At 30.1% G+C, this 17,151-nt stretch overlaps 1 protein-coding gene across 1 annotated transcript in view; it reads right to left on the reverse strand.

Annotated features, from left to right (window-relative positions):
- Window positions 1–17,151, reverse strand: part of TkR86C (Tachykinin-like receptor at 86C) — a 178,735-nt gene that overhangs the window by 123,034 nt on the left and 38,550 nt on the right. The window contains exon 3 of the mRNA XM_088257200.1: window positions 30–141. Within this exon, the coding sequence (XP_088113326.1) occupies window positions 30–141 (112 nt within the window). The remainder of the gene's footprint in view (window positions 1–29; window positions 142–17,151) is intronic.

Below are 17,151 nucleotides of genomic sequence, written 5' to 3' on the forward strand. Positions count from 1 at the left end.
TAATTTATTAGGTTAAGTTATTTTCTTACCTGTGAAGCATGTATATGAAGTTGAATAAACAGTTTAGGACAGCCATTAGCAGATCGGCCACGCTGAGGTTAACAAGGAAGTAATTCGTAACAGAGCGCATTCTCCTGTGAGCTGGAAGAATAAAAATAATGACATTAGAACAGTTCAATGGAAGGAACGAAAAAGGATCTGAGGATAATGGGATCGTTATAGAAAGATTTCTGTTAAGGAGAGCATTTACGTCCACCAGCTGCCCTCTAGGGCTCGTAACGTAAGATACTAAGAGAAGAAATAGATGTGGTAGAATGGAATTTTCATGGTGCTGCTATTACTTGAGACTTTGTGAAGTACAAAGCTTTCTCCAATTATGGAGGCACCCACAAAAAAAATCTGATTTGTTTACTGTATACTACCTAAATCTTAATTAAAGTTGTGTCAAAACGCGAGCAATTCTCTGTTAAACCATTATGAAATCATTCCTTGAATGTTTTCCGCATAAACTTTGTGGCACATATTATAAACTTTATAAAATTCATTAACCTTGTTTTCACCACTTTTTTAAGTAATACAGTTTTTTTTAATAAATAACATTTAAGATTTTACGGAGTGTGTGGGAGTTTTTGGTGAATGAAAATAAACTCTGATGATGACAAGGCTCTTGTCGAAACCGGTAGGTTAAATTGTATTAATAAAAAAGTGGTGAAAACAAAGTTAATGAATTTTATAAGGTCAATATGAAATCATTTAATCGCACCAAAATGTATCAATTTTACAAGCTAAAATTCCTGATTACTTTATATCATTTATAATGGAAATGTAACATTTTGGTGAGGACCTCCATAATTAAACATTGGTGAAGATTTTTCTTAATATCTCAACAGAGATGAAGAAGAATATGGAAGTCTGAATATTAACCGGGCTTATGACTTGTCCCATGCTGGTCAAGTGATAATTTTACACACGTGCACCATTCACCACTTTACCCAATGATTGTAAACCACAATACTCAAATTTTTGGAACTCCAAGACACATGATTAATTTCATGACACAGTACATATGAATATAATTCATATTTGAAGCACTAACTTTATGATTTTCCATTTTATAATTAAAATGTTATTTTGTTTTGAAATCACAATAATAAATTTACAGTGATTTTAAACGGTACATACGAGTTCACAACAGCCATCTTTGTTGGGTTGTAAAAGCTTTTATTTGGTATAGAGTCTTTCGTTAGAATGAATGATTTTCTGCTTAATAAAAGCTTTCCTTCCTTCATAATTATTACACATAAAATATTTATATCTGTCTATGTTGTAGTCATATTACCTCAGGGACTCCTCATATTTTTTTACGAAATCTGATATAAAATGAATACTGGTCTTAAATAAACATATCATGAAAATAAGGAAGCATTATTGTTGACATACTTCCAATATCCGGATAATGTATTACTTCAGAAAATATTGATATATTCAATCTTGTGTGATGTTGAATTCTGATTTGGTGAAAAAAAATACACCTATTGTACCAAAACTCCCTTAAATGGCGTTCCATAAGGTTGCATACCGTAAGTTTTTAAGTTAAATTACATATCGTGGGTGTACTGGTAAAAAAAGTTAACTCTGAAATATGCAATTTTGACCAAATGATGCATATTATAAAGTTTTCAACGTTCTATAAACTGACAAAATACACTAAGTAGTTATATGACAAATACGAGTATAAATGGTTTTCAAAGTAAATTTAACCTTAAGTTTAATAGTGGGTATTTTATTCAGGCTAAAAGCTTTAAACAACAGGGATTATTCAAGCAGAGATTTAAGATTTCACGTTTTTTGCCAGTATACCAACGATATATGTTATATATTTAATTTAATTAGAATTTTTGTATTATTGTTAAAATCTTAATATCCAAATGTACCACTGAACTAACAAATGCCAAGTCTTACCCCGAAGCATTTAGGTTGGTAATTTTGTACTAGAGTCAATGAACGTATTCCTTTTTTACTGTCATTTACTAAGGTCGGTATGTGGCAACACTTAGAAACTAATGGTGATTACTCGGCTATGTGTTCGACTAAGCTTTGGCGATTGCTTCTGGCCTCGATCGGAACTAATTTTACCGAGTGTTTGTATGTTCTCCTGGGACCACTTCATATTCCTACACTTAAAAAGTAACCCTATTCCAGAATATTGAGTACTGTAATGAAAAGCACGTACAAGAATTTCACGTAAATTTCGTTAACTTTATTTTATCGACATTTAAATTAATTCAACTATAAATTCTAATCTTTCTACGCCATTTTAAACGAACGATTGTTTTATGCAAATAGCAGAAGGCGAAAATGGGTAATAATCTCTTTTTTACACGGCGTCCATCCAAATTATTTCAAATGATTATTTAAAAGGCTTTTTCATGTTTAATTTATTTAACATTTTATCGGCTTTAAAAGCATAAAGTATATTAATTGGTAAAATTGTTCTTTAACATTCATTCTTATGTATGTATTGAAAACAGTTACAAGTATTTGGTCCTCCAATCTAAAGGTACATATAAGATTTAACTTTTGCACTGACATTTCTTGGTGGAACTGCATTTTATACAATAAAATAACAAGATACGTAGTTTTTTCAACATTAATTTTATTTGACCAGCAACCGGGTTTCGTCGATACATTAACGTTACATCGAAACTCGGATACTGGTCAAATAAAATTAATGTGGAAAAATAAATCGTAGTTGTTATTTTATTCTTTAAAAGTATACATATTATTTATCGATCATGCTGGAGGTCGTGACTGCCGAATCAATTTATGAGAAAATAAATATATGTGAATCATTTGTCACCATGCCTTCAGATAATTCACTTTTAATAAAAAAAAAAACATCATTGATTACATAAAGTGCCCTATGCACCATTGAGAGCGAATAGAGACGATTAGAAAAATATTTATTTCATTTAAAGTAAGGAAAATAATTGTGCCAAAAACTCAAACTATTCATTTTTTTTTTATTCATCGAGATTATCATTATTATATCAACAGACACGAATGACGAACCAAAACAGAAATAGGAAAATGTGAGCATTTACGAGAATATGTTGAATATATTGTTATTATTATTATTATTGTTTATTCAATGTATGATTTTAGTGAAAAAAAATAATAATGTAAAGTTGAACTCGTTTTAATTGAAAAGATTATGAAAAGTTTTTTTAAGATTGTTATTGATAAGATCTTATAGAAAGTTTTAAGCACGGATGAACGTGTTATTTCTATTCTACGTTTATCTCATACTTTGACTAGAAATGTAAATAATTAATAATAATAATTTGAGGTCTTACATATAACCTGTCATTAGCTGGTTAAAGAGACATGTATTGCGGAGAGTACACTTTATACCATTAAACCTATTCTTGATATCTTTATTATTCAAAAACGATGACGTTTCATATCTTTATATAAAAAACTAATTTTATTCCATTTATAATATTTGATTAAAAATAAAGATCTTAATATATTAGACACATGCACATTATATTAGATTATTTAGAAATATTAGGAATTAAAAAGGCAATTAATAATAATTTATAACCAATAAAAACACAAGTTAACGATTTTTCTAAATCACCGTTATTGAATATGTTTCCAATCACTCATCATCCCTGATCCCTTTTGACTGTGACTGCCAATCAACACAAAAAATAAATCCACTTGAGATCTACCCAAGCTCCTTTGCCTAAACGTCAAAATAGTTTGAATTTTGTTAAGTAGAGTAAATTAATCAGTCTTGATAAAGAAGCGGTTAGCTGTGAAACTGGTAGACATTAAAATCAAGTTATTATAAAATAATCATAGTGATATTATTTTTTGACATCTCATCAAAGATGATGAAGAATATGGAAGTCTGGGCATTTACGGGGCTTACGACCGTCATAGGCTGGTTTGAGTGATCACTTTACACACGTGTAACATTCACCAATTCTACCCATTATTGACAACCACACTACTCTGACGGTCGTAAGCCCCGTAAATGCCCAGACTTCCATATTCTTCATCATCTTTGATGAGATGTCAAAAAATAATATGAAAATAACTCCTGTAATTGGAGATAATCCAGATTTTGTGAACAAGTATTTGGACACACTCAAAATGTTGTAATCATAGTGATTTTAAAACAAAATTACATTTTAATTTTAATTTTATTCCTGCCATTTATGCGAGACGTATATTATTAAATAATCTCAGTACGTTCCAGTTAGCAAAATTATTTAATAATTATTCCCGAGATGGACTAACAAATGTAAAAACGTCAAAAGTTACTTTAAATTTAATTTGTGCTAAATGTTTTGAACATACTCGTTAATGATTCAAGTTTTTTTTGAAGATAACCCCCTCTATGACCTTTAGAAGGTTAGTAGGTTAAAATAGTGACCTTATTCAGTATAACCTTTACCCTACTCTGTATGTTAGACTCATAATAGGAACGAGAATAAGAAAAGTGCTGGCATATTAATGACACCACATTTTTTTCTTGTCAAGTATGGATAGATCTATAATTGTGTCTTTTATTACCATTTCATGATGTTAATAAAAAAAACAGGGTTACAAAGATCTTTACTTTCTATCGGAACCACAATTGAAAATGTCTAGGAGAAAAAAATATATAGAAATCTGGAAATTTAAGACGCTAACGACTGGTTAAAGTAATCACTTTACACGCGTGTCTACTTCATCAATTCTACTCATGATTGTCAACCACACTACTGAAATTCTTGTATATATTGGTTGTCATATTATTTTTCGACATCTCAACAAAGATGAAGAAGTCGGGCATTTATGGGGCTGATGACTGTCATAGACTTATTTAAGTGATCACTTTATACACGTGTAACGTTTGTGTCAGTTTGTGGTCCCGTGGTTAGTGTCACGGACTCTTGAGTCAGAGTTTCTCAGTTCAAACCCACTCTACCACAATTTGATATCTATTTCTTATATTCTATTTCTTATCCGCTTAGAATTATAATAAAATTGAAGTATTTTTGTAAATAATTAAAACACAAATATTTCTCTTGAAAAAAAAACATTTACCTATTCTAAGTAGGTCGTAAGCACCGTAAATGCTCATACTTCCATATTCTACTTCATCTTTGTTTAAATGTCAAAGAATAATATGATAAATAACTCCTATGATTGGAGATAATCCAGATTAGTGAACAAGTATTTTGCAACAACACTCAAGTGGAACTTTTTTATATTTTTTTCATTAATGTTTTACTAAGTAAATACCACTATTTCTTAAAATCTACTGTGACACGTATTTCGATGCTTTCCGAATCATTTTTAAACACCGTATACTTGTTTATATACGGTATGCATCTAAACATGTGTCAATGTATATTTGAAGTAACAATGGTATTTACAAAGTAAAACATTAATTAAAAATAAATAGACTTTACTACAAAGTGACGAATCAATTAATGAAATTCTTTTATTTGATTAGACTACACAAATAATTTACTTGCCATAACATTTTATAAATAAGTATTGTAAAATGTGTATTAAAAAAACACTATAAATGTTGTTAATATATTGGTTGATTTATTATATCAACTCCGATTCGGTCATCAATGGAAATAATGTTTACCACCCGTCGGCGGTTATTACGATTTACTAAATTGTTTTACACTTCCACACTAGAATTTATTATTAAGCGATAACCTTTGTAACTGAAATAGCTACCATTATATTCCAAACGACCACGGCTACCATCGTTATCCTTCATTATTTATATTGAATGATGTACTAAAACTAGGAATCGGCTTAATGGAATGTCAATTTATATATGTTTATACACACATATGTATGTAAAAAAAAATATATATTTATATATATATATATATATATATATATATATATATATATATTTATATATATATATATATATATATATATATATATTTATATATATATATATGTATATATATATATATATATATATATATATATATATATATATATATATATATATATATATACACATATATACATATATATACATATATATATATATATATATATATATATATATATATATATATATATATATATATATACATAAATTTGGCGATTCACTTGGCTTGGCCATGTACTCCGCATGCCTCCTTAGAGCTTTAATCAAGCTTGCTTCTTTTACAAGGCATCAGGTTCGCGCGGCCCAGAACATGACACACGAAAATTCATCGGCAGTTCTCATCAGAACTTCGGGACGCGAATCTGACTTGGGAGATGGCAGCCGACAGAAAAGCCTGGAGACAGTGGAGTCCATATGCTCCACCTAGGGAGTGGATATGGTTATACACATGTATTTGGGAGAGCAGTCCTTTTGCTTTAAAAAAATCAATGTGTATGCTAAAACCATGTAGCAATATTTTTTTTAGTTCGAATATATGTTTTTTTTAATCTTCTGCAAACTCAAATCAAAATACTGAAAACTTATCCAAAATAAATATTTGTTTATTTAAATTGTTGGGTAATAAAATCCAAAGGGATCACAACTGTTTTTTAAATTTTACCTGAAAAGCGTTTGGGTTCAGAAATTAATTCAGCTTAAAATTTTGTTTGAATTTTATTTATATCTGTTCAATATCATTTTGTCTGAAAATACGTGCGTTGACATAGAAAGATCCATTTACTAAAATGTCATGTCGCTAGTAAATTTAATACAAATAAAACAAATTTAAATTTAAAGAAGTAAAGTAATACTGAGTTTAGAGCTACAATATATTTGCTTTTAAAACATATTTTAATTATTTTATAATTCACAAAACTTTCATATATTATTTACACTCTGCTTATTCATTTGACAGTCATGTAATTTACTGTTCTCTGTTCTGTTGTACAGATTTATTCCCGGAAAATTATATTACTACAGTTGTATTATTCAAACAGCGTAATCGAATTGGAGGCATGACATTAATATACTCACATAAATAAGGCAAACTTTTCGTCCGTGCATAATAATTATTGAAAGTCGAAGATGCTAGCTCCCAGAAATGTGTCGTATAAATTCCTGGAATTTACACTCTTCAAAATACTTTGAATTGAATTTATTCCTTAAATAAATTAAGATTTAGCCCGGTATCACAGAAGTCCTACGCCATAACCCGATAAAAGTGTATGAGCATTTCTTCACTCTCATTCGTGTACTTATATTTCTTAACAAATAATTCTTAGTTTAATTTTACTTTTTTTAAAGTTATCGTTATTTTTAATTTTTAAATAGATAGCGTGATTAGCCACAGTACTGGAGGTCCCGGGTTCGATTCTCAAAAGACGGTGAAAATAAATGTTAGTGATTTTACACCCTTATATTTATTTCATATTACCCTGGAGTGGTCCCTGAAGTGAAGGAGTAATCACCTTGCCTTCATATAAGAAACGATGATGACAGCACTGCGTTAAAACGATGCAGTGCATTAGGTGAGGATAGGAGTTAGAAGAATCGTAATTTAACTTAGAAGCCAAATTAGTAAAGGAAAAACAAAAATGTTTGGCAAAATTAGTAAAAAAATATATTTCTAATTCCAAAAAAAAACGTACCAATAAATTATAAATTTGTAATACAAAAGTAAAGTGGAGGATTTGAAAATGTGAATAACATGATATCGACATTTTTAATAGAATACTGAAAATAATGTTAATTTATATTAAAGGCGCTGTGAATTAATGTAATAAAATTTGACTTAATTTTATGAGAAATGTCATTTGAGAATTCTAAAAATTCAGTATTCCGTTACACAAAAAATATCGTTGGCTATATTATACAATTCATTCATCAAAAAATACGCTAGCTTTCGTGTTTGTCAGCACTAGCAAATGTAAATGTCAGATTCGCATATTATGATCGATGAAAAGAGACGTCCACACATTGGATTATTCGGAAAAAGGTTTTACTGGTCTCCAAAAAAAATATGACATAAAACGTAACTTTGTATAAAAATCACAGCGCAGCGATTTTAAAACAAGTTTTAAAAAAACAATTTTTCAAACATATTTTTTCTGGATTTGTACAGCTTACATTCAAAAAAGTATATTATAATAAATAGTTACATTAATAAAAATAAAGCCAATTAAACAATTCCACAATTATGTTATAATAACTATCAAAACATTAAGAGATAAAATAGAAAAAGAGAGTGAGAGTGTGTGTGCGAGGAAGGAAGTAAAAGGATTAGGGTATAAAAATAGAAAAAAAATAAAAAATATTGGAAATTGAGTGCTTCAAATATTAATTATATTATAAAAATTATAAAAAATTAATTATTTGACATAATGTTGTAATTTAAACAAAAGTATAAAAGTATTTCAATACGCTCCTTATCATTCACCCATCATTTGCGTAATACCACTTAAAAACACGATTTCATGATTTCCGGTTCGGAATAACTATTCCATAATTTGGTCAAATGTAGGTCTTTTATATTTGATATCATTTACATTATTCACAGTCTAAATTTGACCTGATGAATGGTTATTCTGAAAACGGTGGATGAAGTAGTATTTTTAAGGGGTATTACACAATGTGAACGGTGGATGACAAGGAGATTGTTGTATTCCCATACAGCAAGGTTTAAAATGCTTTTATTACACAAATAAATAAGTTTTTTTAAATATGGTAAGTTGACAAATAGTTCGAAATTGACAAAAAAAAGAGGTACGTTCTATTCTAGAAATATTTTATAAAACACAGTTGGAAGTTAAATCATTACTCAACTTTATATAACACTTTATTTATTTTGTCATAAGAATTCAAATGAACATATAAAATTGTCTCTAACAAAATATAATTTTATGGTTTATTTTGCAAAGAAATTAAAATAAATTTGTAAAGAGGATAAAGCATATATTTCTTAAATAATGTGGCAAAATTGTATTTTCCGCAAATAATTAATATGTGGCTATATAAGAGAAAAATGAGAATAAATGTCTCATTCAAGTCGTTGGTAGATGTATATTATACAATTTAGGAGTGATGAAGTCGCTTTATCTCTGTGCATAGACTACAAATTTATTGACAAATCTCGACGGCTCCACAAAAAAACCCGTAGCTGGATGTGACATCGCTAGTGAAAATTCAGCGTCAAAATATGAAAGCCGGCGGTCGAAGTGAATAGTGTTGTTTTTCCCAAATATTTTTCAGACAAACACTTTATGAATCCAATTTTATTGTATTTCGTGTATTGTAAGCATTTTTAACTATGGTAATAAAACACTCTCCTTATCATTCATCTTTTCATTCACCTGTAGTTAAGAAGTAGTATTTTTTTACGTTGTATTACACAAAACGAATCATAAATGATACGAAGAGTGTCAAATTTATTGTTTAATTCGATTACTTAAAAAAATATGTGAATTTAAAGAATTTTGCTTTTAAGAATTACTCGCTCATATCACAAGATAGTACCTCTCAGCAAAGCACACAAATCACCATTTACACACTTTATAGAAACACACATAGAACTACAAGGTCTAAATAAAATAAAGAAACGCATCAAACAAAATCACATACCTATTTTGGTCAAAGAAACTTTGATTATTATGAAATAAAGTTGTGAAAACTGCCTCCATTCTGCAATATGTCATAAATATTGAAATTATGTAAATATGAAAAAGCGTTTCATAGTTATAAAATGAAGGTGAATAGATCTGAATTAGATCAAATCGTTTGGCCATGTCATTTTGATTACATGACCAAATCCATTAACTTTGTGTATATGAAAAAAAAAAGTATTGTCAAGTGTAATGTCGTACTGACAATCCCCGTGAGGGTATATTATTGTGAACTGTTTGGAAATATGTTTGTGATGAAAATTAAACAAATAATGCTGGCATTTCAACAGCAAAACACATTTATTTTTCAAACAATTTTTATGGATAAAGCGCGATAATTATAAAAAGGGTTAATCCATTTAGTAATATTATCATAGATCCAACCATACTCTGTCACATTTATACCACATTGACATATTCTTCACTTGGGACATCTGCTCTAATGTATGGAAGTGAAACATGGAGTTGGCAAAAGAAGGATGAAAGTACACTGAATGCAGTCGAAATGCGATCTCTCAGAAGAATGTGCGGCAAAACGATGTATGATAGATGTACCAATAGTGAAATAAGGAAGGAATGCAAAGCTGAGATAAGCATTATCGATAAAATTAAGAAAGGCGTGTTGAGATGGTTTGGACATGTAGAACGAATGAGTGAGGAAAGAACGGTAAAACAAATTTATGAGGCAAATGTTAGCGGAAAAAGAAGCAGAGGAAGACCGAGAAAAACATGGCACGATCAGGTATGCCAAATACTTGAAAGTGGTCAGGTTAGGAGTCGTAACAATTGGCGGGTATGTATGAGGAGATGCATGAACGTGGAAGAGGCGAAGAATGTTTGCAAGGACAGAGTGGTGTGGCGCTCTATTCTCTCTGTCTACCCCTGCGGGGAAGCGGCGTGATGGTTAGTTAGTTAGTTTTAGGACATCTGCTTCATATTTTTGACTATTTGATATTCCATTTACAATGATTATTGTCCAAAACTAATTTCCACAAATTTCCACTTTTTTTTGTACATTGTTTTTGAAATTTTGATGGTTTTCAGATGTCCTCAACAGTCTCTGTGGAATAAAAATGTATTATATGAACTCAAAACTCACGTGTTACACGTGACACTTTCCGGAGGTTTATAAGAAACATGATCAGAATCAAATGTTTCGAAATTGTGTGCAATTCCCGAGACGATTACTCGCTAAACTAAATCTGGCAGCCTTAAGTTTTGCTCAACACTAACTTAATTTGCCTCCAAACTTCACCAATACATTTCTCCGGTTGAACGTTTAACGACACCTTCCCCACAAAACTTGGAATCCAAATAATTTTGTCAGTTTAGTTAATGACCAAGATTTAAAATAAGAATTATGTACAACATTTTGAGAGTGTCCAAATACTTGTTCACAAAATCTGGATTATCTCCAATTACAGGAGTTATTTTCATATTATTATTTTTTTTGTTTTTTTTGACATTTCATCAAAGATGAAGAAGAATATGGAAGTCTGGGCATTTACGGGGCTTAAATATTTCCTATGACGGTCGTAAGCCCCGTAAATGCCCAGACTTCCATATTCTTCTTCATCTTTGATGAAATGTCAAAAAAAAAAAAAATAATACAAATACTTGTTCACAAAATCTCGATTATCTCCAATTGCAGGAGTTATTTTCATGTTATTTTTTGACATCTCATCAAAGATGAAGAAGAATATAGAAGTCTGGGCATTTACAGGGCTGACGACTGTCATAGGCTGGTTTAAGTGATCACTTTACACACGTGTAACATTCACCAATTCTACCCATTACTGACAACCACACTACTCAAATTCTAAGAAGTTCTATATATATTAACCAATTTTGAAACATTATTCTTGAATCACTAGAACTTCACTAGAGACATTTATTGTGAGATAAAAAGAAGCTTTGTATTGAGCAGAAACTCTTTTATTAGTATGTGAGGTCCAAATCTTGGATTATAATCACATACATGAGAAACGCAGAAAACATCATTTTCATTTTTATTATTTAAGCTTATAATTTAACCAGATAATTTATTTACAACATTTTGAGTGTGTCCAAATACTTGTTCACAAAATCTGTATTATCTCGAATTACAGGAGTTATTTTCGTGTTATTTTTTTTCGCATCTCATCAAAGATGAAGAAGAATATGGAAGTAAGGGAAGTGTTTGGCATACCTGATCGTACCATGTTTTTTTCGTTCTTCCTCTGTTCCTTTTTTTCCATTTACATTTGCCTAATAAATTTGTTTTGCGTTCTTTCCTCACTCTGAAAAGGGAACCCAAAACTAAGGAGTCGAAACCACAACTCGACTCATGTAATATATTATTAGTAATTATATTAAAAACCAATTTCGAAACGAATATCGAGTTAAAAAGAACTGCAGATTCAGACACGTTTGTAAGTTTATCCATTCATGTCGAGTGCATGTGCATGTGCATGTTCGAAGGAAGAAATACACATGTGGGTGTTTAATTACTCGGCACTGAAGTAGTTTGCTAAAGCAACCTGAACTACCCACATAACATGCAGCTCTGTTGAATTGCAATCTCGATTACCCTGCAACTTAGATGTATCTAATGCACTGTGTGCAGTTTATACGAAATGCTACCCGTATAATTTGTTAAATACAGAATTACCAACATGCACAAACGAGATCAGTTTTTAAATATACAAAATAATATCTGATTTTGTATCTCTATGTTGTATGTGAAATCGTTTTAGATAATACTAGAAATGTATTCTATGGCCTCGCTAAAATACAACTGATGTATTGTTTTTAATTTAATAATAATATAATAATACAGCCCTTATCCGCACCCCAATGGTGCATAAGGCACTGCGTCATATAAACGCAGTGTTATCTTGATGGTTTACACATGAAGGAAAGGTGATCAGCCCTCCGCTTCAGGTACCCAGTCCAGGGTAATATTGAATAAATACGACAGTGATAAAATCACTTATATTTATTTTACCCCCCTTGGGAATCGAACCCGGGACCTCCAGAACGGTAGCCGAGCGTGCTGACCATTACACTACGGAGGCGGACATTCCATTTTAATTTAAACTAACTTAAATACCACCATCTCTTAAAATGTTTTATGACCTATTGTGTTGACTCTTATATCTATTGTGTAAAATCTATGCATTTCGCTTAATTTTCAAACACCGTGTGTAAAGCTAGGTCAAGAGTTGTGTCCTTAGGACGTTGAAGGATGAAAAGAGGGTAGGAGCTGTTTCTTATTTTTTTATATATTTTTTTATTGGTGGAAACAAAGACAATAGGAGGAAGGTTTAAGTCATTGTCGTGTTGTTAATTATGGGTTTGTTATTATTTATATGAGTGCGGTATTTACCGAGTAAAATTTTAATTAATAATGGATACCACAAAGTGACTGCCAAATCAATTACTGATATTTCGCTTTTTTAATCATTGCTTGACCAATAACAGTGGATACAGCCCTTATAAGTTGGACCACTCTGGTTTTACGTCTGAAGACATTCGGTGGATAAAAACTTTGTAGTCAAATAAACCGAAGGTTCATGGAAAAACTAACCATTAGACGCACTACCCTGTCTGCTGGCTAGGGTGATTATTTTTTCGGTGACCCAGAGACTAACAGTGTGGTGGTATTTACTTAGTAAAACTGAAATAAAAAATGAATTAATTTTACCACAAGGTGACTGCCAAATCAATCAATGAAATTATTGAAGCCAGTACGAAAAATACAAAATGTTGAAGAAGTTATTGTTTTTAAAAGATGCGGAATGCATCATAACAAGTGTCACAATGGATTTTAAGTAAACATAGTATTTTAAAAGTAAAACATTTATTAAAAATTTCAAAAGAACTGCCGAATTAATTAATGAAAATAATTAATAAATTAATTATTTTCATTAATTAAAACCAAAAAGAAGCCATGAATAAATAAGATATAAAGTTTTATTCTTATGCAAATATGAGACAATCGCTCTGACAAACATATACATATATGCAGTGGCGTGCTTTCCATAAAGACATAAAAGCACTGCCTTCCCTACTTTAGTAGAAAAATAAGGAAAACTGTGATATTGAAGGAAATTTGCATTTCAGTAAATATTTTTCTTTTACTAATGCGGGGGTTGTTTGTTATTTTATTAGCAAAAAAGCATTATTAGATTTTCAAGAGTTGAATGAAGGTACTACTGTAAATATGATTTTTTCAATGTAATTATTTCTTCTTAGTATTATTAAAAATAAAAAAAAATATCTAAAGATATAATACAAGGCTGGGATAAGTATTATCGATAAAATTAAGACAGGTGCATTAAGACATAAAAGGAAGAATAGTAAAACTAATTTATGATGCATATGTGGTTTTCTAATACAAGTAAAAGATGACCGAGGAAAACTTGGCATGATCAAGCTTTTCAAATAATTGAAAGTGGTCTGGTCGGGAGTCGGAATAATCGGCGGGTATGAATGAGGACATGCATGAATATGGAAGAGGCGAAGATTGATTTCATAGACAGATTGGTGTAGCATTCTATTCTCTCTGCTCACCTTGCGTTATAGTTTATTAGTTAGATAGTTCCTGACGTTCATATAGTTTGAAATATTTATTGTAACTGCAGACAGTTAGTAGAATTCCACATTAAATTGTTGGGTTATTTATATCCAAAATTAAACATGGTTATTGGATTGAGTTCTGCTTTTATTTACATATTTATGATGATATGTGACGCGTTTCGTCTTATTAAGACATAAAAAAACACCAATGTGTTAAAATACCAAAAAACACCATGTGGTGTTTTTTAATGTAATGTATTTGACATAAAAAACACCGATGTGCTTAAATACCAAAAAATCACCAAGTTGTGTTTTTTTAATGTCTTAATAAGACGAAACGCGTCACATATTATCATATATATGTAAATAAAAGTAGAATTCAATCCAAAAACTGTGTTTAATATTGGATTTATTACCCAACAATTTTGAAACAACTCTTGAAATGAAAAAGAGAATTCTTATTTGTGCAAGTTGACTTTAATAACACTCTCCTTATCATTCTTCGTCCACTTTGTGTAATTCTACTTTAAAATAGTTTATTTCTGAAGATATACATATCTTGCTAGAAAGCGGGACACGGTGACATGATTCCATTTAAGTCACTCAATCTTAAGATAACTGTTATTTACTCCTTTAAAGTGCTGTTAGGAACAAGAGATGTTTAGCGATCATTAAATGCTTTATAAAGGTTTGATCCAAGCTCACAAAGTGAATAAAATCATTATAAAGCTTTCAAATGCATTTCAGATAAATTGCTTGCTGTTAACTTTTACGTTTTAAGATTGGAATGCCATTTACATTTTTTGTGTAGCCAAATCTTGGCTCATAAATTTGTTTTTATTAAGATACTCTAGAAAAAAATAAATAAGTAGAGCAATCAATAAAGACTTACACGTAATAAATAACCAATTAAATTTTACTCCAAATTCACTTCTTAAAATATTCGCATTGTGATTCAATTGTCTTCTTTCTCTCTTTCAAAATTTTATTTTTGTATAAAAGTCAGACCGTAACAATTTCGTTTTAATCTGCATTTGACCTGATGATGGAATGATTATTTCGAAACCAGTAGTCACGAAGAAGTGTTTTTTAAAGTGGTATTACACAAAGTGAACGATGACTGGAAAGGAGAGTAGTTCATTAATCCCTTACTTATTTTTTTTATGATATTAACTTTAATTAACTGTACCTATAGTCTAATTAAGACAAAAAAACTTTAAGTGAACTTAATTAAAATAATAAAACCCCATTAAGTTTCTACAATAGTTTCAGAAACTTGGCTCGAAGGACGAATTTTATTTGTTTTACCATGGATATTTGACTCTGTTTACTAATGAGTTTCCGACCGCTGCCCTATCCGCTTTGAGTGAAAAATATCAATTACTCCGACAGCATTTAAATGTTTTTATTTTCAATTTCCCTCAGGAAATCGAATCCATTTGATTTTATAAAATTAACCAACCGTCTAATTTTAAATGAACGCATGATTTCACCATTAATTTTTTTTCATTTTGATGGAAGAAACAAAATTTTGCTTCTTCTTGATGTTTTCAATTCCTTCATTAGGGAAATTATTTAAAAAAAGCGATGGTTGCAAAAAAAATATAAGTCGATCCAACATGAAATTGAAAATATTATATAAGCTACATAGAATATCACAATGGGTCCTGATATTTTCTCGGAATAAATTTAAATACTTCTACCAATTGCATTTTATTTATCACTAACTGTATCTGACTACGAGTTGTTGTTTGGTTCAATGGCAAAAAAATAACATACAATACATTTTAAATATGTATAATTTCACAATACTTGTGAACCGATGATAATATTCCTCGAAAATCTACGAGACAGCAATCCAATAAAAAAAGGGAAAATTAAAACTGACAGCATCTGACAAGAAACGTGCTGTCCGCCATGAGCAAAGTTTCGTATTGGGTGTATTGTCCACCTCCGTAATGAAATAGTTAGTGCGTCTGGCTACAAAGGTATAAAGAGCCTCGGGTGTGTTTCCTATTGGGATCAAAATAAATATTACTATTTATTGAGTTTAACCTGGTATCAGTAGCGCAGTACTGATCACCTAGCTTTCATATAATTCACGATCATAGTAACAGTGCAATGATTTGATGCATATTGAAAGCTGTATCACCGCATGTCCAGATCTGATACAGAAGCATCTAGGCTTCCTGACAAATCTGCTCTTGCAAAGCAATTTTTTCAACTATGTTACAAAATTTATTGAAAGTGTAAAACAATATAAAATTGTATCCTGATTTTACTGTGAATTTACATTTAAAAGCTTTCAATTTACCTGTCACTGTCAATCTAAATAAATACAAGTTTGTAAATCCGTCACCAATTTTTCTAGAAGTACCCCGCTGTAGGCAGTGAAAGGAATAAGTATTTAGTTCAATTAGTCAGCTAGATCCAATTCCGAACCGACATTGGCCGGTACACAGACTCCCACAACCCCGACCAGCACAGCAGACAGACACGGAATAGTGCAAAGACATTTACAGAGAATGGTCAGTCATCGCATTTCCACTCAACCATTATTTATCGACACTCGATAACGATTTGATGCAGTACCCTTTGTACCATTTGGTATGGATAAGGTTCAATAGTAGTAGTAGTAAAGTTTCAATGTTGTTGTTACCTATGCTCAAAAGATGGCTATCAAAAAAAAACTTAAAAAAAGCATTAGTTCCATGTCGTCCGTTTTAATACACGACCAAATTAAAACATATTTGTATTAGAACATATATATATATATATATATATATATATATATATATATATATATATATATATATATATATATATATATATATATATATATATATATATATTTATATAAATGTATATATATATATATATATATATATATATATATATATATATATATATATATATATATATATATATATATACATATATATTATATATATATATATATATATATAT

Source organism: Brachycentrus maculatus, unplaced genomic scaffold (assembly GCF_059751285.1).
Source record: "Brachycentrus maculatus isolate JH-2025_06_01 unplaced genomic scaffold, ASM5975128v1 h1tg000074l, whole genome shotgun sequence".
NCBI classification, from domain to species: domain Eukaryota; kingdom Metazoa; phylum Arthropoda; class Insecta; order Trichoptera; family Brachycentridae; genus Brachycentrus; species Brachycentrus maculatus.